Below are 21916 nucleotides of genomic sequence, written 5' to 3' on the forward strand. Positions count from 1 at the left end.
CAACACAGGCGTGGCGCTTCAACAAACGGAGGATAGAAACACAGAACTTTTTGATAGAAAAACACCAGTCCTGGTATGACTAAAAAGGTAAATAATAAATAAACCAATAAGTATATAATCCTGAAAAAGACACACCATTTAACTCGGTGGTTAAAAATGTAAACCGATTCAGGACTATAAAACTAACAACTCTTCCCCATGACTTCATTCAGGAGTTTCCGTAAGCGCTCAGTACTGACTGGCCTTATCTAAAGATGTGTCTGAAAAATAAACCTTTCAAAAAGAGTCTTCTACTTCCCACATGTAGTTCACAAATGAAGCAACCTAAACTGAGTTCATCGAGAAAGGCTGACCGTGATTTAATGTGCTGAAGCGAGGCATTGATTCCAGTTTATTCAGCCGGACAAAGTGTGGCTGAATAAATTGGACTGCATGCCACTACTACTGAAGTTGTACTTTTTCTCTGGGGTTGTCCATTTAAAGGCTGCATGTGAATGAATGAGATGACCTGAAAGAAGAAGGGGAGTTTTTGTGCAGCATTGTCTGCAGAGCTCCTCATGGCCTATCATTACCAGATGTCACTCTAAGGGTGGCTGCTTAAAATCCTAAACTCCAGCTCTCTGCCTCTTTTTCTTCCACTCCTGCCTTGCTTCCTACTTTCTTACTTTCTTTCCTCCCTCTCCCTGTCTCCTTCCCACTCCCGCAGCCCTTCTTTTTTTCCCTTCTCTCCTCTCCACTTCCAGCTGTTTTTGGCTCCGAACAGCAGGAGCGGAGGGGAAGTTCTCCACCAATTGTCTGGGTCCTGAGAGGAGCTTGTTGGTCGGACCCCACCCTCCTTCTGTCTCTCTCCTCTCCCCTCCTGTCCCGCTCGCTCTCTTCTCCCTCCTCGCCGTTCGTCTCTCCTCCCCCTGTTGTGAGAGAGCACACCTGCTTGATTTTGGCTGCACGCTCTCCGATTCAAACAACACCACAGGCCCCGTCAGCCACTTCGTACTCTCATCCGCCCACTTGACAGGATTTTGGAAGTCAAGCTCATCTCATCGGTTTCTACTCTTCTTGCCTGGCTTCCACTGAGAACAGGTAGGTTTTACTCGTCTGTGGCTGGGAAAACTGGAAAATCTGCCGTAGATAAGATGGCATCTTTGGTTTTTATTTCAATGCAGTAGGTCATTCTCTCGAGATAGTTGCGGTGTTTTGTGAAAGGTCTCGAGATTCAGTTAGTTTGTTCATCTTTTATAAGCATTACATCGTTCCTTCCTCCCCTTTGTCTGCTCTCGTGCTGTAATATTCCAGATATGTTGCCAAGTCCTGTACTCACAGCACTCATGATTATGTGAGGAGACTCCTTAATCAGTTCAATCTGCATACAGGACAAAAAGAGTCAAGAAAAGAGAAATGGCTGCAGGAAAGGGGGTGTGGTAGGGTTGATCAGGCTGGTACCCAACTTCAGATTCTTCTGGTCCCTCGGTTGCCTTTAAAGTATACACAGTTGAGGCCCATATGATGTTTGGGGTTTACAGAGTGAGCTTGTTGCTTTCTTTTTAAAGTATTGGTTTTCAACTCGATTGATTCCAGGTTAACATCTGAAACAAAATATTGCTGGATCATCTTTTCCATTGGGAAATCATAAAGACGAATGCAGGGAAAGAGGGAAAAAAACATCTTTGATTATTTCATTGTGTTCTTTAACTGCCACCATAACTGGTCAAGGTTTTATATAAAAAAAAGTTTCCCTCATTAGTCAAACATTTTAGATTTCAGCCAATTTATGTAAATTCCAATCTCTTATCTTTCTGATAAGAAGTGCCTGTTTCTTCTCAGCAGGAACCTAAAAAAATTGCCCTGAAGGTTTGGGGTATGGGGGCAACTTAAAAGTAAACGGCTTAAAAGAGGAAATGAAGAAAGAGTTTTCCTTTTTTTTTACCTGGCAACACATAAGGTGCCATTAATCCTGTAATGGTACAGCTTCTTCCATCAAAGGGACATCTGGAGGCTTCCCGGCAAGCCTCTGCACAACTCTCTGCTAACTCATTACATCTTTTTTCTGTGCAGAAACTAATGTGGTTGAGTTGTAGTGAATAAAGTGAAACTGAGAGGCAAAATGGAATCAAAAATGGCAGTGAGAGTTAAATAAAAGCTACAGGAAAAAAAGGCAAGCACAAAGTACGAGAATAAACTCAAAGCAATGAGCAAATGGAAGTGCTGGATGAGGCAAGGCCCAGATTCTTGCACACACAGGCAGCGTTTTTTCCATCTGGACTTTATTTTTCCAGGTCAAGCAGAGTAAGAGAACAATTGGGATCAAATGGACAGTAGCCAGGAACTCTCATTCTCCCTGCCCCACTTTGCTCATTGGAACGCCATAAAGTTCCACGTTTGAGCCTCTCTCCATGACCGGAGGGGTCAGAAAAGAAAAAGGAAAACTTAAAAGGAATAGCAGCGAGCACAGAATGGGAGGAAGAGATGCAAAGGGGAAGAAAAGGGAGGGAAGGCTGTTCCACGTCTGTGCAGAGCAGACTGATAATGAGGTTGAGGTATGATGGTCGGGTGACGGTTTTTCACACGAAACAGCTGAAATGTGGCTTAACCACTGGCTGTCTCACAGGCATGTTCGGAAAGCCCCATAATGATCTTCCAGTTGAAGGAATCACAGTGACTGTGAGGTTCATTGGCCGGGTGTTTTTGGGGCAAGAACATTGAAAGCAGCTATTGAAGATCAGGTTGATTTCCTAACATCCCAAGAAGCTTCTGGGGATGTTTTTTGGACATCTCCATGCACATTTTTATAGGAAACTGCTGGCTCAGGATTAGGAAGTGCTGTCATTGTTAAGACAAACTGAATTTAACTGTTTTGCATTATAATTGTGGTTAAACTGGATTGTACATACCTGAATTAAAGTCTGTCTACACAAATGATTTCTGCAGGAGTTCACCAGCCTGACTTCATTTCTTCACCTGGCTTCATAAAGCATTTTGAGATTCATTTGGCTGCGAATTGGTGCTGATACAAATAAGCTGAATTGGACAGAACAGAAAATCCTCAAACTTTGGAGAAATATCTCAACACCACTGACCTCTGACTCCTCAGACGACAGTCGGAATGATGTGTTGGGAGGGGAACTCACATTCATTTGCTGACAGACTTAAAGAGCTTCCTATGTTTTAAACATCCTGTGGCCTAGTAAATACCTTACAGTGATAAATTGCCGACAGCCGCTCTGCAGACGCAAACCCAGGCCTTGGGGGAGGTGGAGGAAACAGGGAGGTAATGCACAAAGTTTAGGTATGTTTTGTGCAATTTTTTGACTATCACTGTTAGATTTTTGTGTACACTCAGTCTGGTTTCTCATTGGTTTTCTTAGTCTGAATATTTCAAGTAAAGGCTCCAACAACAGAGAAAGTGGCAAAGAAATAAAGGGTAATTACTCTACTCTCTCATGCAAAGGTCTCCATGCTTCCTATCTGGGAATCATTAGTAATGCTAGAAGGAAGAGTCAGGAGAGTGTGGAGGGAGGGCTAGATGGGAGATACAAGAAAAATGAGAAGAAGGGAGAGTAGACAAGGTGGCTGCCATCAGAGGAAATGTCACCCTACACCCCTATTCCCTGACAAGTCATAAAACGAATGAATGATACGGTGCAGCTGAGAGAGAGACAATAGCAATTTGTTTATAACTGTAAAATGTTATTTGGACTAAGATAGTTTTACAGCTAGTTGTGTTATTCACTAATTTGTCCTCTGTTTACACGCTTAATGAGCTTTTAATGGACTTTTGTCACTTTCGAAATAATCAACTGATTGTATGACGTTCAAAGACTATAACTACATTTCATTTACTAAATATGAAAGTACTACTCCAAATATAGAACTGATCTTCCAGAACTCAACAATCAAAGCCAGTTTTCTTTTTCTTTTTTTATTTTGAGAAGTATGATTCTTCGTTGGTTTGTAAAACGGCCGGGTTTTTTTATGCTGGAGAACAAAAATCGATAAAACCCTGACTGAGCTTTTATGACCCATATCATATCCATACCATATCATTTGCTGAACCAACTCAATATGATGCTTTGACAACCATGGCAACGGTTAAAAAACTTGGAATTAAGTTGTAACTCACTTATGAAGGATGTTTATGATGCCGCTTGGTATTTTTGACAGTAGCAGGTATTTTGTCTCAATATGAAGCTCCAACATGGGTTAGCTAGGTTGAAAACCCTGATATTGTTTTGGAAATATGGATTTTACATTTGTTAATATATATTTGACTCACATTTTGCTCCTGCTGAACGTGTTTTCATTGGCTAAAACGTCTGGCACTGGCATGGTCCCACCTCTGTTTTTATTCTTCTTACATATTTCAGTGCCATTCCATTTGGTAATGTGAAAAGAAAACCTCCAGGAGAAAACCTCCTGAAAAGCTCTACATTTATCTTCATAAATGTAGAGCTTTGCCTTGAACATCATAAAAGTTGAAGAGGATCATTTCAGCTGCCCTCTGCTCCGCTTTCATTGAACACTGACACAGAACACAGCCTCTCTTTCAATTTGAACCACATGGTCTGCAGTGAAAAACGCCTTATCTGTTGGAAGAAATCTATATTCAACAAATAGATCAAATAAAAATGACTATGGTTTTAGTAGCTGTAAATAGGAAAATAGGCCATGCTCTTTTTATAATAGCTGTTACATTTGCAGCTCTATAGCTTACTGAGAGTTTACATAAAACATAAAACATCACAGTGCACCACACACAGGTATTTGGACATCCTTAAAAAATATATATCTCCGAATAGGTGAATACTGTATACTGAACTGTGAAAAAGTGATTTGGATCTACTTGCAGGATAGACTTACTGAGATTTGCATTGCGGTTCTCAACATCTTAAAAAAAAAAAAGCAGAAAAAATTAGTCAAACTGTTATGCAACCAGTTGGTTCACAATGAGCAACAGCTTTAAATTAGAGGAAAATGGACATTTTTCCTTTACAGTTTTCCCCTATTAGTGGCAAGTGGATGTTTAGATGCCATGTCCTTCTTAAAAATGACACAGAGACAGAGAAAAATATAAACTAAAATCGTATTTTAAGTCTGCAAAGCGTTAGCATGTACAGCTGTATTTTTATATCAGAAACAGAAACTCTTAGAGAGGTTTTCTGAAGTAGTGCTTGGAGTAAAAACTTCAAGAAGCGCTGCTGCAGCATTTTGTTTCGACATTGCTTTAGTCTGAGCACACTAGTCCACCCTTTGCCAGGATTTTATGTGTGTGCATAAACAGGGAGGAAAGAGGAAAGTTTTGGCCATCTTCCCAGTTTGGTGGACGTGTGTGACTCGAATGGCAATGAAGAAACTCTTGCCTGGGCTACAGCAGGTTGTCTCGAGTATTGTTTCCATACATTCATCCCAACTTAATCCAGCTGGGAAAGCTCGGAAAGCCATGGATTTAAGCTATGTTTGGAATCCTAATCTATTGTTAAACTCTTTGAATGGACATTTTTCTCAAATCTATTCTCGAGGTTTTATTTTCTAAACTTGTGCATCATCAATCCGTTTGTTGTTTTCCACCGATTCAAGACTGGGTGGTAGACGTAACACGTCAATCTCTCTCCATAGTGATATTCCACAGTCCATTCTGGATTTTTCCAGGGAATTTCCGGGCCACAAGGGATATAAAGTCCTTATGTGTTTGGGGTCTGCGGGGTCTGCTCCTGGATTTTCTCCAAGTGGAATTTGGACAACTCTCAAAGCGAGGCACCCAAAAAGCCTCTTGATCAAATGCCTGAACTGCCTCATTTACAGCCTAACAATGTGGAAGTGCAGTTGCTCGACCCTGACCCAGATGACTTTGTTCCCGGTTGTACCTCATGATCCGAGAGTTGCATTTTGGCTCATATCTTTCATTCTGAAAAGATGTGAAATTGCACCAAACAGAGAATATATATATAAGAGAAATCCTAAAGACCCAACCTTTTGAAGCTGAGATTCCACATTGTGGTTAGACTTTTCAAAAACAATCTTTAAAAAAGAAAAAAATAAATAACAGTTCTTTTGTTAACAAACTGGTTATGAGTTACAACAAAGCTCCGGTTTCCTGTTTTTTTGCAAGAAAGAAATCTATTAACGTTAACAACACATTTTCTTGCCTATTTGCAGAATTGTTTGCAGAAAATGTTTGACAGCTTGATGGCAAGACAGATGGAAGAACATTTGAAATGGAGCACCAATAAACATGTTTGTATGCATCTGTTTATGCGCTCGTGGCCAACAGTTAAAGCAAGGAGCTATGGTCCATTAATACAGCAGTTAAATTAATGTTATTCTCAGAGTACTGGTGCTTTTATCAAGTAGAATTGGAACAGAGCGTCTCTGATCACAGAACAGGCCACATGTTAGTATTTTATGATTTTAATAGCTAGATGACAAGACTGACATGGTTGCCTTTGTCAGCACAGTTTTATACAACATTGAAAGTCCAATCAGTTTAACACAAACTGGTAAAAACGATGCTTATTTCTGTGAAAGATTTGTGCCTGGTACCAATCAGGCAACTCAGATAAAATATCCAGTAAAAGAACCTACAAGCTCCATTTGACCTGGGGAGGCTATAAACATCTCAAGATGGAGAACCACTGCTCCCGAGTCTCCTTACAAAGCTTTGGTTGGACTGAACTGTCAGCTTTTTCAAAAGCATGAAAAGCGAACATCGCCAAGCTTAGTCAGCCTGTCAGACATTTGAATTAATCCGTCTCCTGGATCTGGTCTGTGCTTAGACTGGAGCCGGAGGATGCAATGTTTCCAACTGCTTGGAAAACTTTCCCCTGAAGTCAAACACTGACACACATAGTTCCAGATTCAGACTGGACGTGTAAAAGATGTCTTAACACGTCATATGCTCAAAACGGGAGACAAAACACTTGGATGGATGCGATTTCAATCCTCAAAGTACTGGAGCCGTACAGTTTGATAAAGTACTGGCTTTTGTGGGCAGAGACTATAATTACTACTGGGTCAGAGCGTCGCTCTCAGCTCTCATTCCTTGACCTGACGTAACCCTAACCTGCATTTATAATGGTCAGCTATTTCCATCTCACACAGACATCAAACGCTGCAAAGATTTTAACTCACACCTCTTGTTGGCTTCTGTTGTTCCCCTGAACATTTTCTTCTCCGTTTGACCTCAACTGTTATGAATGAAAACTCCACGTTGCCAGAAGTACTGGGATGGCTGCCGTTGATAACTTTTAAATTTTATTGACATCCTCTTCTTGATTCTTGGGCTCTTGTGTACAGTTGGCACACTGTTTGTAGATAAAGCCCTTAACGCTAAGCACATTTGGCCTTTTCATGTCGGAACACCCTCAAATGTGGTTGAATTTAAACAGTTCTTCAGAGTGGGCCAGAATTCCTCCACAGTGATGTAAGAAACTCATTAACAGGTATAATAAACTCTTAATGGGAGCTACTGCTGCCAAGGGTGGTACAGGTAATGATTAGGCACATTTACTAGTTTATCAAACAGAGCCAGTTGCGTAGCTTGTTCCTTGGATAAATTAAATCATCATTTGAAAACCAAATTTTTGTTTTGCTCGGGTTAAATTTATGTTACGAAAATTTGCCCTAATTCATTTTAATGTGACACAAAGCAAAAACAGATTAAATGTGTAAGACAGAAGACACATTTTCACAGCAAAGTGTATTATACATAGGGTCTGTTGCAAAATGATTAGAAAAAAACATGAGATTTATCAAGATAGGACACGGTCACAAGACAAATAAAATAAAAGGCACAGCCCATCATCTTTACAGATCATTTAAATGGGCTGAGAGTTGCTTTTAGGCCGTGGCCAAATGCTGGTCTTGGGCAGGTTTCCCCATCCCGATCATGATGTTTGGGTCAAGGTCCGCTGGAGCTGCGGCTTAAACCAGCCCTTCAATTATTGTGGCACCGCGTCGGATGGAACAGGTTTGGCTTCTTACCAGTTTTCTTTTCCTTTTTCTTTAAATGTGATTCTCTGCTGTGTAGAAAACAAAAACGAGAGCGAATCGACTGTACGTGGGTGTGTGTGTCTGTGGAAAAAGGTCAGGTTTTACAGATGTCTGGTATGTGTCTGATTTTAAGACAACATCTGCATGTGTCATCTAAGTTGTGTTGAAGCCTAGAAATAGACAAGGAAGTGTGATGTTCCCACTGATTTCTGCTTCCATAGTAAACAGAAACTTCCTGATGCTGTTGACACCCACTACTAATATAAAATGCTTGACAGACAATCAATCTCTGTGATTTATTATGTTCAAGCAGGAGAAAATATGGAGCAGTGGTCTACAGTTGTAGCTATGCAGTTTCCTGCAATGCATTCCCTGTGTATTTCTGTAAAAGTTATTGCAGATGTGGCAGTAGCCAGTGGTGTACTCATCAACTTTAGGAGAAGATTGGTTAGTTTTAAATTGACAAAAAGTGAGTAAAGAAAATTGATAATTTATAAATTTGGGGATTTTTTATTTTATTTTTTTTCATCAGATGCATTCAGTCATTGTTTAACCACTTTTTATGGTGTCAAAATGAGTGCTTAGTCTAGAAAAAGGAATGGATAAACAGTTTATGGAGGGAGAGTGAAGGGAAATCCCTACAGAGTGTATCATCAGTTAGGGATAACTACTTTTATGGATTTTTCCATTTCATAAAAAATTTTTAAACAGTCTGAAAAGCACTCAAGCCATGGGAAAGCACCAAAAGTCTGCAATAATTAAGAGATAAATGGATCACTAACAGAAATTGCCGACTAAAACAGCCAAACTAAAAGTAGACAAATGATTTTTTGTTTAAAATGTTAAGCATTTTCCACTTAAAGCAATGCACTCAGCTAAACCGTTACATCTTGGAAGTAAGTCTTTCATTCACAGCTGCATGTATGTTATCTCTCCTTTCAGGTTCTTTGTTTTTTACAACCATGAAGTCCTTCATATATTTACTTATTTAATAAAATAGGAGCCATGCTAGAGAAGCTGCCAAATACCAAAGACAAGACAAATCTAAAAGTAGGCCAGAGGTTTAGACAGTTTGGTCATTGTGTTTCTACTGTAATAATGCATTGCTGCCCATACCTCACCTGCTGCTCCACACTGCTGGACAGCTGGCTGAAAGTAGACTGCTACATTTTTCTCTAGCTTAAAAGGAAAGCAAATTTGGCTTTTTTGGAATCATTTCCAGTTACAAAAAAAAAAAACATACAAAAAGTCATGGTGTGGGCATTGAAAGAACCCCAAACATCACTCAGTACACTAATGCTATTTTTGAACTACTGTTTTTAAGCCATAAACTTGTAAAGAAGCTGACTGCAGGCTAGCTAGCCATGCAAACAATATATCACAACTAACTAACCAGCTAATTTCAAATTGTAGTACAATAAAGAGCAGGATGACAACTGGAATTTTGCTTGTCAAGTTTTTGCACTGATATAAAGCAATAAAATATGAATATTACAGTTAACATTATTATGAAGCTAATTGTCAGTATGTTATTTTTTAGCATAAAAATAGTTTTCTTTTATAAAATAAAGTATTATATGTATTTCTTAAGATTTTTTGCTAAATTACACAAAGCCATGAAGTGGTTTCTCAGTGTTTTTATCCAATGAGAATGTAATACACCCTAATGAAGATTTTCTCTTTTTTTTACATAATGTAACTATAAAACAAAATGGAAAAACTCAGGCACATTTACCTCAAAATATAGCTGGGTTTTTTTTGGGTTTTTTGGCATATTGGTGAACAATGCATATTAACCCAAACACTGCCATTCGTAATGCTTCCAAAGGCCTTTCATGCAACCAGTAGCAGCATCACAACCAGCACATTCCACCTGTTTTCATGCATCTATAATGCAATCAACTCGATTGTGACGTAAATCCCAGATTCAAGTTCTGACTCCTAATGCAAATCAAACCAAGTAAAACCTTTTGCCTTCCACCAAGAACTGAACATCTGTCCATCAAAACCTTAATTGTAATTAAAACCCTCATCAGTCACAATATTATGTTTTTTTTATGAGTAACGCGGCACTAGAAGCAGTATTTGAAAGAACAGATCTTGTTTTGTCACTAATCCCTTCCAATGTGTGTTTTGCAGGCTCTCTGCGAGCAGCACCATGCGGACCGCCTGCCTCTCCCTGCTTCTGGTCACCGCCTGCTGGGCTCTGCCCTTCCATCAAACTGGCTTCCTAGACTTCATGATGGAGGACGACGCTGGATCGGGGGTTGATCCAATCGGGCCTGCCCCCCCTGGCGACCCTGCAGGGCCGAAGTGCCCATTCAGATGCCAGTGTCACCTCCGTGTGATCCAGTGCTCTGACCTTGGTAAAGCAGCGCACACCCAAATGATGGCTCGCATGAAAGAAAAGTGCAGCTCATTTTGTAATTTTTGTATTTAAAAAATGTCCCGTTTCAAAGTGAATCTAGACTGCACCACGTCCTGATCTAGTGGGAAGCAGGTCTAACAAGAGAAAACGTTGCAATTATTCAGTTCTGACAACGTTTTAAAAAGTTTCAAGACCTTTGGAACTCAAAATAAATGAAAACCTTAAATGAAAGCCACAACTCAGAAGTATATGCAAATCAGGGGAATATAATTTATTAAAACTTAACAATTATTAAGTTTTGTTGTTGGAGGATGTTGGATGGCATTAGTAATGTCATCCAACTGCAGATCCTGCCTACAGTACAAGGTGGGTTTTAGAGGAGGGGATAATACCGTCAAATGTAGAAATTTGTCTAAATTAATAGCTCTACCTAAGCTTTTTATTAAGTATTTTAATGCCTAAACATAAAAAATAGCAAATGGAAACACCAATAAATGCCTGAGATACATTAAGCAGTAAAAACATCTCCTGAGGGGTTTTTTTTCTTTGGAGTCTAACCAAAATCAAGCTTATAATCAAATAAGAGTTTCTGCATCAGTTTTTGCAAGGTTATGTTTATGATGACCACAACAAAGTTATGTAACGACTTTCAACTGGCACAGTTTCTGTAGCGCAAACTTGTAATTTCAAAGCACCGTGCGCCACTGTCAAAACAGTTAGGCTTAATTCATATAATCCAACAAAATTAACATTCACTAAGCGCTCCTCCAGCCTCATTATAGGAACTCATTTGTTATATTATCAACCCTATATGTTGATGGAAATGCCACTTTTGGGATTCTGAAGTAAAAAAATAAATAAATGCAGTGAAGTCGTGAAGTCACATCAAGTGCCTCCACATCCATTTTCTTCTTGCAGTCTTCCATTTGATTCTTTGGCCCAGATTTCAGAGTACTGCGCCCAGTTTATTGTACCAGGCCCTGAGGTCAGACGGGTGCTGCAGTAGTTTTACTGAAATCTAACCAAGCTGAGTTACACCAATGCTTTAAAAGCGGAGTAAGTCACCGACCCTCCCACCCAAACCCGGCTCGGTCATCCGAGGGGTGTATTGTGTTACACATTACTGCAAAGTTCTCCAGAGAACATGAGGCCATGTGTTGATATGTTAATCGCTCACAGATGCTCTGAGTCTTGCTTCACTTCCTGTAACAAATGCATGATCTGCTCTTTCTGGGAAATTAGTTTTCTTAAACATTGAGGAAGATTAAAGCTTTCTCTCGACTTTGGAAAGTCCTGAGCAACCCCTAAAACAATCCAGGATGTGTTTCTCAGCAAAATGCTTACTTTACAATTACTTGGTCACCTCTTTTTACTTATGCGTAATCTAAACAGTTTTTTCAGCCATCGTGCTTGGTGTTTGGAGCTTATCTGCAATGTTTGCTTTATCTGATGTATAGAGTATACAGCAGTTTGAGTCATCCCTGCAGACGCCGTCTAAGGAATAGCACTTATTACATAAAAATGGAAAGCCAGGCAGCAGGATTAGATATTTTTTTGTGATGTTTTTAAAGGGAGAGGCTTGTTCTTGAAGAGAAAAGATTAGGAGGAAGGGAGGCGGACCCGCTGGGGATTCTGTGAGGATAAAATAAAACAGCAGCAGACAGACAGGAGATGTTTTGGATTCAGAGGATCAATCAGAATGTAAATTATAAGGCAACTTTATTTACTTCCAAAGAGTTGATGTGTCAAATGTTAACGATAAAGACAGTTAAAGGGAAAAATTATCATTTCCGTTTGGCTTTGTACCCCCAAAGATGTCGCCCTTTGCCTGGGTCCTCGACTTCTACATAAGCACTGCTGTCACTGAACCCCCATCTGCTTCCCAGACCTGCTGGCATACACACACACACGCACACACACATATATACGCCCACGCCCACACTCACACTCCGCGGCTTAAATATGAGCAGGAGTAAACATCAGTGTTCAAACTCATACAAGCACAAGCCATACTGAGGGCTCTGCTCACCATTTCAATATGTATGTGATTAATTCTGGCAAAGAAACTTTCAAATTCAAAAATTGGAAACATTCAAACTGTCAGTTGACCTTTGCCAAGAAGAAAGAGCTTCCAGAAATCGACAATTGAACTTGCAGCCAAAACAAAAGCCAAAAAAAATTTTCAACTTACCAAAGTCTCATATAAGCAAAACTGTCATTAAAAGGACATGCCTGCAAATTGTAGGAAGGGAAACAATTTTGCCACTTACTTCACACTTATTTAGATAACACATTTTGTTTTCTGTCCAAACTGACCTGGTCCGGTGGGAGAAAGTAACTGCTTCCTAAATCAAAACTAGTTTGGTTTAATTTCATCATTTGCTGAAAAGAGAAACATTCAAAATTGAAAGTGTTTGATGATGATCAACCCATGTTGCCCAATCGCTGATCAATCTACTGGAAATGAAACCTTTGAGAAAAATGTGCATGATATTCAGATTTTTGTTGTGCTTTCAGAGTGCATATTTGGGATATAGTCATATAATGTGTAACATATACTATCCAATGTTATATAATTTGCTAATAAATGCCTCAAAAGCATGTTTTCATGTCTTCTAAGTCAGCCAAAAATAATGTACAGTATAGTGTATATTTATTTCAGCGTATTTCTCAGGTTTTGTGGATAAATGCAGAAGGATGAGCCAGTCTGACTTTTCTCAAAGTAAATGAGGCAGCAACCGCAAACAGCTGTGATGGTTTGTGGATCATTCACTGTGCAGTTGGAAAAGTTGACAGAGGAAAAAAAAACAGCTTGCAAGAAGTGATGTTTGTCTGCAGTCATCACAAGATTTTGGGCCAAAGGTTAGGTAGACCAGAAACTCAAGGAGAGCCATTCTTTGTTAAACAGTTTATTAAATGTCTCTTTGTTTTAAATAAAAACTCTCTATTTTGAGTTGTTGTGTGTGCACTGAGACATATCTCCTGTCTTTGTGAAGTTTTTTGTTTTTTTTTAAACCGTCCACCTCACCAGACTGTAGGACTTTCAAAACAGATGGGATTTTCAGTAACCCAATGCCAAGTAAAACAGTTCCGTGTGACTTTGCTGTCCAGGTATGCAGTCGCTTATTTACTCCAAAGGAAATTTGTTTTAGGGTCGATTTCCACCATATGTGCCTCTGAGCACAAAAAGTAGTTATTTAGTCGCCCTGGAAAGCCCCTGTTTTGGAAACTTTAAGGACTGTAAAGCAACATTCCGGGATTTTTTTTTTTTTTTCCTTTCATTGAGATAAATATTCTTGTGAGAATAAACAGCAGTTGAAAGCAGTCAACCATCTCTTTAGAGTTTAACCAAGACAAATATTTGTACAGCGCCATTCATACACAGGGCAATTAAAAGTTGCACACAAGAAAAGATTTTTTTTTTTTTTAAACTATCAGAATCATCTCAGGTTTTCAGGGAGTTGGATTTGAAACTAAAGCTTCCTCCTCTTGATAACAATTTCAGTGAGGGAAAATCCCAAATGGGATTAATAAACTTTTCTATAATTTTCTTTTTCTATCTATCTACACATATCAAGATCTCATTATGTATTTAGACAGATTTACTTGAATGCTCTCTGCTTTTAAGACGGCAGTCAGTTTATTTTTGCAGTTTCTTACATGCTCCATAGGATTTTACCTTAATTAACTTTTATTTTTCTTTGGTAAAATCTGTTTAGCTTTATATTACGTGCAAACCTAGCTCTGTCTGTTAGTGGACGTCTGCATAACATCCACCTTAGCTGTTTCTCTTGTGAATTTCACCATCAGGTCTAAAGGAAGTTCCTGCTGACATTCCTGACGATGCCACTTTGCTGGACCTGCAGAACAACAAGATCACCGAGATCAAAGAGAGCGATTTCAAGCACCTGAAAGGATTACACGTAATTATCGTTAACATGTATTTATTATTTTTCATGTCTAAATAATTGGTGCTATTCCCAGTAATATTGCTGTTGTACAATTTAGAAGAACTGGAACAGGAATGACCAATACTAGTCATAATTGCTTATCAACACAGTTCTTAAAACGTCAAAGACAAAATACAAAAATGTGTGGAGAAAAAAAAGTAATCGACTTGCTGCATGCAGTGTGGTGAAACTGAGCTGCTGTAATTTAGGTGTAAAGCCACCTGGACAAATGAGGCATAAATAATGTTCCCAAAATAAGGTCAAATACTTTACATCCATCCATTTTCTAGCATCCTTTTCCCTAGTGGGGTCGGGAGAGGTGCTGGTGCCTTTCTCCAGAGAGTCGGGGTCACCCTGGACAGGTCGCCAGTATGTCGCAGGGCAATACAGAGACAGAGAGGACAAACACCATGCACACACACACACACACCCTCAGGGAGAATTTAGAGAGATCAATTAACCTAACAGTCATGCTTTTGGACTGTGGGAGGAAGCCGGAGAACCCGGAGGGAACCCACCCATGCATAGGGAGAACATGCAAACTCCGTGCAGAAAGACCCTAGGCCGGGAATCAAACCCAGGACCTTCTTGCTGCAAACAACAGTGCTACCAACTGCACCACTGTGCAGCCCTCAAATACTTTACATAAGAGTGAAATTCAAGTCTTCAACAGGATCACTAGTGATTTGAACTGTAGATTGTCCAGAATGCAGCTGCCAGGCTTTTGTCCAAGGCAGGTTCTGCTGCTGAAGCAACAATGTGGACTCCCCTTTCTTCTTAGAGTATACTTTAAGATTTTTTAGGAGCTCTGCATGAGCAGGTATCAGCTTACAACAGGAGATAGAGCGTTTTCTGAAAAGCAAGTAAAAACCCCATTATTTTTAATCTGATTTTGACTAATCTCTCATTTTACTGTCAATTTTGTAGTACTTTCTGACCTATATATCTTGACAGGAGCTTTATAATTTATCTTATTACTTAATTTTAAGTCAGCCACATCACTTATATATCCATACTAATACTACTAAAATTCCCAGGTGCAAATAATTGATTTATTCTATGGTCTGGTGGTGTTACACCCTCCAACTCTTGCACCTGCCATATTTATTGTAAATTGCTCAGTCAGAGAGCAGAAGCTGCTCCACTATAATGTTTCTTTTCCCTTAACCAGAAAGGCCCAGACACATAATGCTACATCCTCTCACTTTGCCAGGAGAAAAGCTTTAGGCATAACTCTTATGTAAAAAAAAAAAAAGAAATATCAAGGAGTACAGTTTGCAATATTTTTAGAATTACATGAGAACGTGTTAAAGAGTCTTTTAATGTAATCCCAGCGATACAATTTTCTCATTTAATCTACTTTGGAAGCCAAATTTCTGTGGAGGTTGTGGTTTCCTGGACTTGGCAGCAGGAAGACATATTTTCCATTTAATCCCTGTTTACGATTTCACTGGTATTTTCCCATATAGGCTCTCATCCTTGTGAACAACAAGATCACCACCATCCACCCTAAAGCTTTCAGCCCTCTCACCAAGCTGCAGCGGCTCTACCTGTCCAAGAACATGCTGAAGGAGATGCCGGCCAACATGCCCAAGAGCCTGCAGGAGCTTCGCATCCACGAGAATGAGATCACCAAGATCAAAAAGGCCTCCTTCCAGGGGATGTCCCAGGTCATTGTGATGGGTATGAGACGAAAGAAAAATATTTAAAATCCACTTAACTTGGAATACTTAAAAGTGATTATGGTAGACATAGAAGTATTGTTTGATTTTCTTGCAAATCTTCACCATCTTGCAGTTTTTTGCACTGCTGAATATTCAAAACATTTTTGGTTTGAGTCCTTTGAACATTCTTGGAAGAAGCAAACTTCCATACCTAACTAATTATTTATTTATTTTTTTTTTAGAACTTGGGTCCAACCCTCTGAAGAGTGCAGGAGTTGAAGCTGGTGCCTTCGCTGACCTGAAGAGGGTCTCCTACATACGAATTGCAGACACTAACATCACAGAAATTCCTAAAGGTAAGGCTTCGTTTCCACAACTCGCCACAAACAAGAATTAAAGTCAAATGCATTGACGTTAACAATTGAATGGGCGATTGTAGTTGCAAAGGTTGTCTGTGGATCATCTTTTGTATCTTACTTATCAGATCTCGATTCCCTAGATTATATGCTGAAACACTAACTCTGCAGGGACTGCTACACTTTTCTTCTCATTTGAACAAAATTTCATATTTCTGGATGTTAAAAAGATGACTGACATGATGATGATGAAACTCTATTGACAAAATATTGTCATGATGTGTAGTTAGCGGAGGTGGTAAGGTGGACGCTGAGGACCCAGGTTGGAGTGAATGATGGCTGTTTAATGATGAAATAAATTACAAAAGCACAATAATCCAAAGTCCAAAATCCAAAAATCCAGGCAGCACAGATGAGCAGACGGTTAATGCTCACTACTGGTTGCAACTGAATAACAGACGGCAGACTAAACGAGACGAGGCTAGACAGATTAGACAAGGACCCGACAAGGAACAAGAAACACAGGTGGGATTAAATACACAGAGGGTAATCATGGAACGAGACACAGCTGGGAACAATCAAGGGATAGACAGGACAACACTGAGACTCAATAGACACCAAAATCAAAAATAAAACACAAAGAAAACTCAAATCCTCACAAATATATTATTATTTTAACAGAAGACTTGGTAGAAATAATTGTTCAGTTTTGATCAAAATACACATTTATTGAAATATTTTTGTAGACTGTGAAAAAGGAATGTTTTGACTCTGATTTTTGAGAATTACATGTTTTAAGTGAGCTTATTATTGTCTAATATTAAGAATAGGGTCTGATCTGAAACAGAAACCTACATATTTTATCACGATTATAACGAGCTTTACCAGAAACTTTAAAATACAATTCAGAAAAAGTAAAGCAGATCAAAAACTAGTTAATTTGTGTTGTGAACAGATGACATCTGTGGCCAGGCACCGATGGTCTCCAAGGACTGACAAGCTGAAGATTTTTTTAAAAATGTAAAATATTCATTTTGAACCTGTGTCTAAAACTATCTGCTAACAACTGAATTTGTCTGTCATACGTCAGTGGACTGAGCTTATCTTGTACTTCAGAACAATACATTTCATCTTAGCTTCGGTACTTAAAGTTTAATTCAGCTGTGAAGAATTACAATCAACCAGTTCTGAGCTGAGGAACACAAATATGTGTGGCTTAGCTTCTCTTTCAGCACTTGGCGATGCACTCGCAGTTGATTTATTCGCTGAAGAGTCGCAAATTAACATAAAGTATTTTCCAAGAGCTTAGAATTAATTTCTTCTGCTGAAAACCACAAAAAAGACGAGTAAGTGGAAATTTTGCTGTTTACCCTCTGAAAGGAGTCTGTGAAAAGGGATTCGATTTGATAAAAATTTGCTTTGATGAGTGAGTTGAAATTATTTTGTGGTGTTCCTCAGCTCTGCCTGGATGGTAATGCTGTCTCATTTGGGTTTGCAGGTCTGCCTAGCTCTCTGTCTGAGCTTCACCTGGACGCAAACAAGATCACCAAAGTGACATCCAGCACCCTGAAAGGCCTGAAGAATCTGGCCAAGTAATAAAAATGACACTTCTCTTTCTAGCTTTGCTTGCTGTAAACCAGCATTGATGCCAACAGTAAACATTTTCAGAAGCATAAACGCTCACAGCTTTGTTTGCCTTTAAACATTCTTAAATCACTCCAGTGAAAGATGATTGAAAGCAGCATGTGTACGATGAAAAACCTTTATGCTCATTTCCCTTATCTTCCTTCCTTCCTATATCTTCCTTTATTGGCTAAAAACTTTTACAGTATTGCTCCGTTTTTCAAATTGTGGCAGTTGAGCTCTTTTGTATTTGGTTCTTAAAGGCATGACTCATTACTGCGCTTATTTTCCTTGCAGGCTCGGCCTGAGCTACAATGAGATCAGCACTGTGGAAAACGGCAGCTTAACTAACGTGCCACATCTGAGAGAGCTGCACCTGGATAACAACGCTCTGACCAGCGTTCCTCCTGGCCTGCCTGACCATAAATACATCCAGGTACACAATGGCTCCAGAATTATAGGTAGTCTCGAATGCCGACATGTTACTAATCCAGGCGCCATCACTTAAATTGCTCCGAGGAGCGTTTCTGAAACTAATATTCTCCATTTGCAGTCAAGAATAAATAAAGGAAATAAAAAAATTTTAAAAAATAAAGAAACAATTAGATATTAGATTCATTTTTTACATTTGGAAACTGAGCTGATTTATTTGTCAGGTGCCCTCTTATACACAGCAGATGTCTAAACATGTCTTCTGTTCTGGTTTCCAAATAAGACAAACTTTTTGGCCAAAGATTAATTTGGCCTAAACTGCTTCTCCTAAAGTCCTGTTTTTTGTCTACATGCTCTCTGGCTAAATTTATTCTGGATTTGGGTTTTTCTTAAGGACCCTGAAAGTTACATATTCTGATTATCCAACCACGCACTTTTATTAAAACTGGAATTACTTTGATGACATTTTATGATTTTTAGAGACATGTTTAAGCATCTTGCAATCTGCATTCAGGGTGAACCTGCTTGTATTACCAAACCTGGACATGGTGACAGTGGTTTCTAAACTTTTTTATATGAAGACTTTGTTCCTTAAAGTCAAAGGTCTTATTTTAAATTCTTTTGAGATCTTGTTATATTCCTCACCGGACTTCAATAAGCTGTGATGTCATCTTATCAAAAGCCTCCGCCAGCTCTTTTGAAATCAACGTGTTTACTCTTAACTCAACAATCAGTAACACACCAAAGTAAATGTCTGAGGCTTAAACAGGACAAACCTCCAACATAGAAGGGATGTTGTATCATAGAAAGATTGAAGAAACATGAGTAAATCCTCAGAGCGCTGAAAGACCAACAAATTCAGATGACTTTAGCAATTTCAAATAACTCAAAATGTTTACATCAGTAGGAGGAAATGCAATATTACGAGATAATGACTATTCACACTTTCCTAAGAGATTGTTGTTAAGCTTGTTGCTTGTTGTTCTATTGAAAATCCTAAATGTTTCTGATAAAAACTATTAAAGGCAGGAATATAGTTATCAATCTTTGCTCAGTGCATTTCAGTGCAGTGCATCTTATTTATGTTAAATGTGCCAATCGATGTGTGATTGATGCACCGCACCGAAGTGCAGAGTTTAATCCCACAGTTGATTTGGTAACACCTTGATGTCTTAAAAGCATTGTAGTTTTGTAATCTCTACTCCTACTGACAGCCTAGTGATGTATGAGCAGCATACGCGAAGGATTCTGAATGTTTGACTTATCTGAGCAATTCATCTAGAGACATATCATCATTTTTATTTACCTTTTCTTCAGAAACCTAAATTATAGCTGTGCCCGTCTCATTTACTAACCACATGTTGTAATTATTTCAATCCTGTCTCCAGGTGGTCTACCTCCACGCCAACAAGATTGGCGCTGTGGGAACGGAGGACTTCTGCCCCCCTGGCTTCAACACCAAGAAGGCCATGTACTCGGGTATCAGCCTGTTCAGCAACCCGGTACCCTACTGGGAAGTTCAGCCAATCACCTTCCGCTGCGTCTTTGACCGCTCCGCTATTCAGCTCGGAAACTACAGGAAGAAGTAGAGCCGAGCTCCTCCGCGAGCAAGAATGTGTTTATAGATGAGAGCATGAACGTTTTGCAAGTGTGTGTTAGACCATAACCCCACAACACTGACTCCCACCACTTCTCCTTTCCACCACTGCCAGCGTACAAATTATGACGTATTAATCTACACTCTGCTTTCCAACGCTCCAGCAGACATGGACCTTAAACACAACATTCCTCTCTCAATATTTAGCTTCAGGGTATGTGGAGCGGTTATACACATGGCTCATAGTAAACACTCGCACATCTCGGTGGGACTCACACACAACATATCATTCATGGAACTAGTTAAGCAATTCATTTCTTTGATTTTACATTTTTTTGCATACGTGTTTTAGCGCATTAATTTGCATATGTTAATTAATTCAGTGGATCAACACAGAGACGAACCCAGACCAAAAAGACACCTCGTTCAGGGGGAGCGATGTCACAAATCTTACTCAGTTCAACTTTGTCTTCCTCTATTCATTATACAGCTGGCCTGCAGAGCAGGCAGCAAGAGCAACCTGTGTTTTAAATGACAAATAACAGCTGATTTTTCTTTTGTTATTATTTTGGTATGTACTAGCTAATACCTGTGTAATATGAACGGCTTCCAGAGTGTAACATCAACAAACAGTACAGAACTCAGCTCTCCATTTGTATTGTATTTACTTAAAAATAGAGATAAAAGCAACAGTGTCTTGTTCCACATTGTGATTTCTTTTGCTTACAGCAGTGTAGTTTTTACATGTTCTTCATCATATTCCATCCTCTGTTTCTCTCCCCAGCGATTTCCTCAACACGAGTTGAAAATGGCTTCAGAAAGTTAGAATAAACAATATATGTGTTGAACAGATGATGTCACTTCCAAAGATTATATGCATGCTCTTAATTTTTACCTTTCGACTTGAACCAAGTGCTTTTGAAATCATTCGTTAATGCGCATATGTGTTTCCCTTTTTCTTTTCTTTTTTTCCCTACTTGTCCTTTCTCTCTTCAACCGTCATGAAAAATTGGAGGGTGCGTCCAAAGCGCCCGTGTTGGTGTGAATGTTGTATGTATAGACGCTGTATATAAATGTTGTATAAAAACCTCTCAATGCTTAAAGGCACAAGGCACTTACCTTAGCTCAGACTTAATATATCAGCAGGAAAGGTGTTTCTCTTTTTTTTCCCGGGGCCGGGGCTCCAGCTAAGGTGTCCTAAACAAAATAAAAGTACTAATAAAAAAGTAGCATTTCTGTTTATGTTTGAAATTTTCTGAATTTACGTCAGTATTAATGTGGGATTGGCTGAAAAATTGACTAGCAAGCACACAAGACAAGACACATAACAGCAAGAAGGATGTTCATTGGGTAAACTACTGACTTGTTGGTAAGTAGTTTGCATTCAATTGATTATGGGTTGGTTAATCAGCATTTAACATATATGTAAATCTTTATATAACTACTGATCTTCACTAACCCACACTGGGTTGCAAAAATATAAATACAAGCCCAGATTAAGTCAAAATGTTACATAAAATAACACCCAAACAGATGTTTCTATTCAGAAAAAGGGGGTCTGACCAGACATATATAAATAAACTAAACTGAAGTTCAGCTTTCGACATATTTCACCCCGATGGGAACTTCAAAGTTGTCCAACGTACTCCCTATCACATCCTTCCTTTGAACAAAGGGCTGGTTTCTTGCCATCTGGAAACAATAAGTTATCCTACAGATGTGTCTTCACACCACAGAAACTGTCGTCCTGTCAAAGTAAATATGGGTCAGATTCTTCCTCCAAACACTTACACAATGGAATCAGTTCTGCATGTGCTGCACAATGAGATGTGAACGAAGCTGCAGTTATTCCTGGGACTCCAAGTTTCCTTTTGTATTGGTTTTAATCAAAAGAGCGCTTTGAGCAAAAGTGAAGTGGCTGCACCAACATTACTATATACTGC

At 39.1% G+C, this 21916-nt stretch overlaps 1 protein-coding gene across 1 annotated transcript; it reads left to right on the top strand.

The window, feature by feature from the left end:
• Positions 1–647: 647 nt before the first annotated feature.
• On the top strand, positions 648–20131 carry dcn (decorin). Its single transcript, XM_028043601.1, has 8 exons — positions 648–1080; positions 10123–10349; positions 14162–14274; positions 15771–15984; positions 16208–16321; positions 17820–17913; positions 18242–18380; positions 19765–20131. Exons 2-8 carry the CDS (start codon positions 10142–10144, stop codon positions 19963–19965), a joined length of 1083 nt encoding a protein of 360 aa, XP_027899402.1. The 5' UTR covers positions 648–1080; positions 10123–10141; the 3' UTR covers positions 19966–20131.
• Positions 20132–21916: the final 1785 nt, after the last annotated feature.

Source organism: Xiphophorus couchianus, chromosome 17 (assembly GCF_001444195.1).
Source record: "Xiphophorus couchianus chromosome 17, X_couchianus-1.0, whole genome shotgun sequence".
In the NCBI taxonomy this organism is placed as follows: Eukaryota; Metazoa; Chordata; class Actinopteri; order Cyprinodontiformes; family Poeciliidae; genus Xiphophorus; species Xiphophorus couchianus.

Coding starts and splice junctions, on each gene's coding strand:
- dcn (XM_028043601.1), top strand. CDS start 10,142: ATGCGGACCGCCTGCCTCTCCCTGCTTCTGGTCACCGCCTGCTGGGCT. Junction 14,275..15,770: donor AGCACCTGAAAGGATTACAC/GTAATTATCGTT, acceptor TTTCCCATATAG/GCTCTCATCCTTGTGAACAA. Junction 15,985..16,207: donor GTCCCAGGTCATTGTGATGG/GTATGAGACGAA, acceptor TTTTTTTTTTAG/AACTTGGGTCCAACCCTCTG.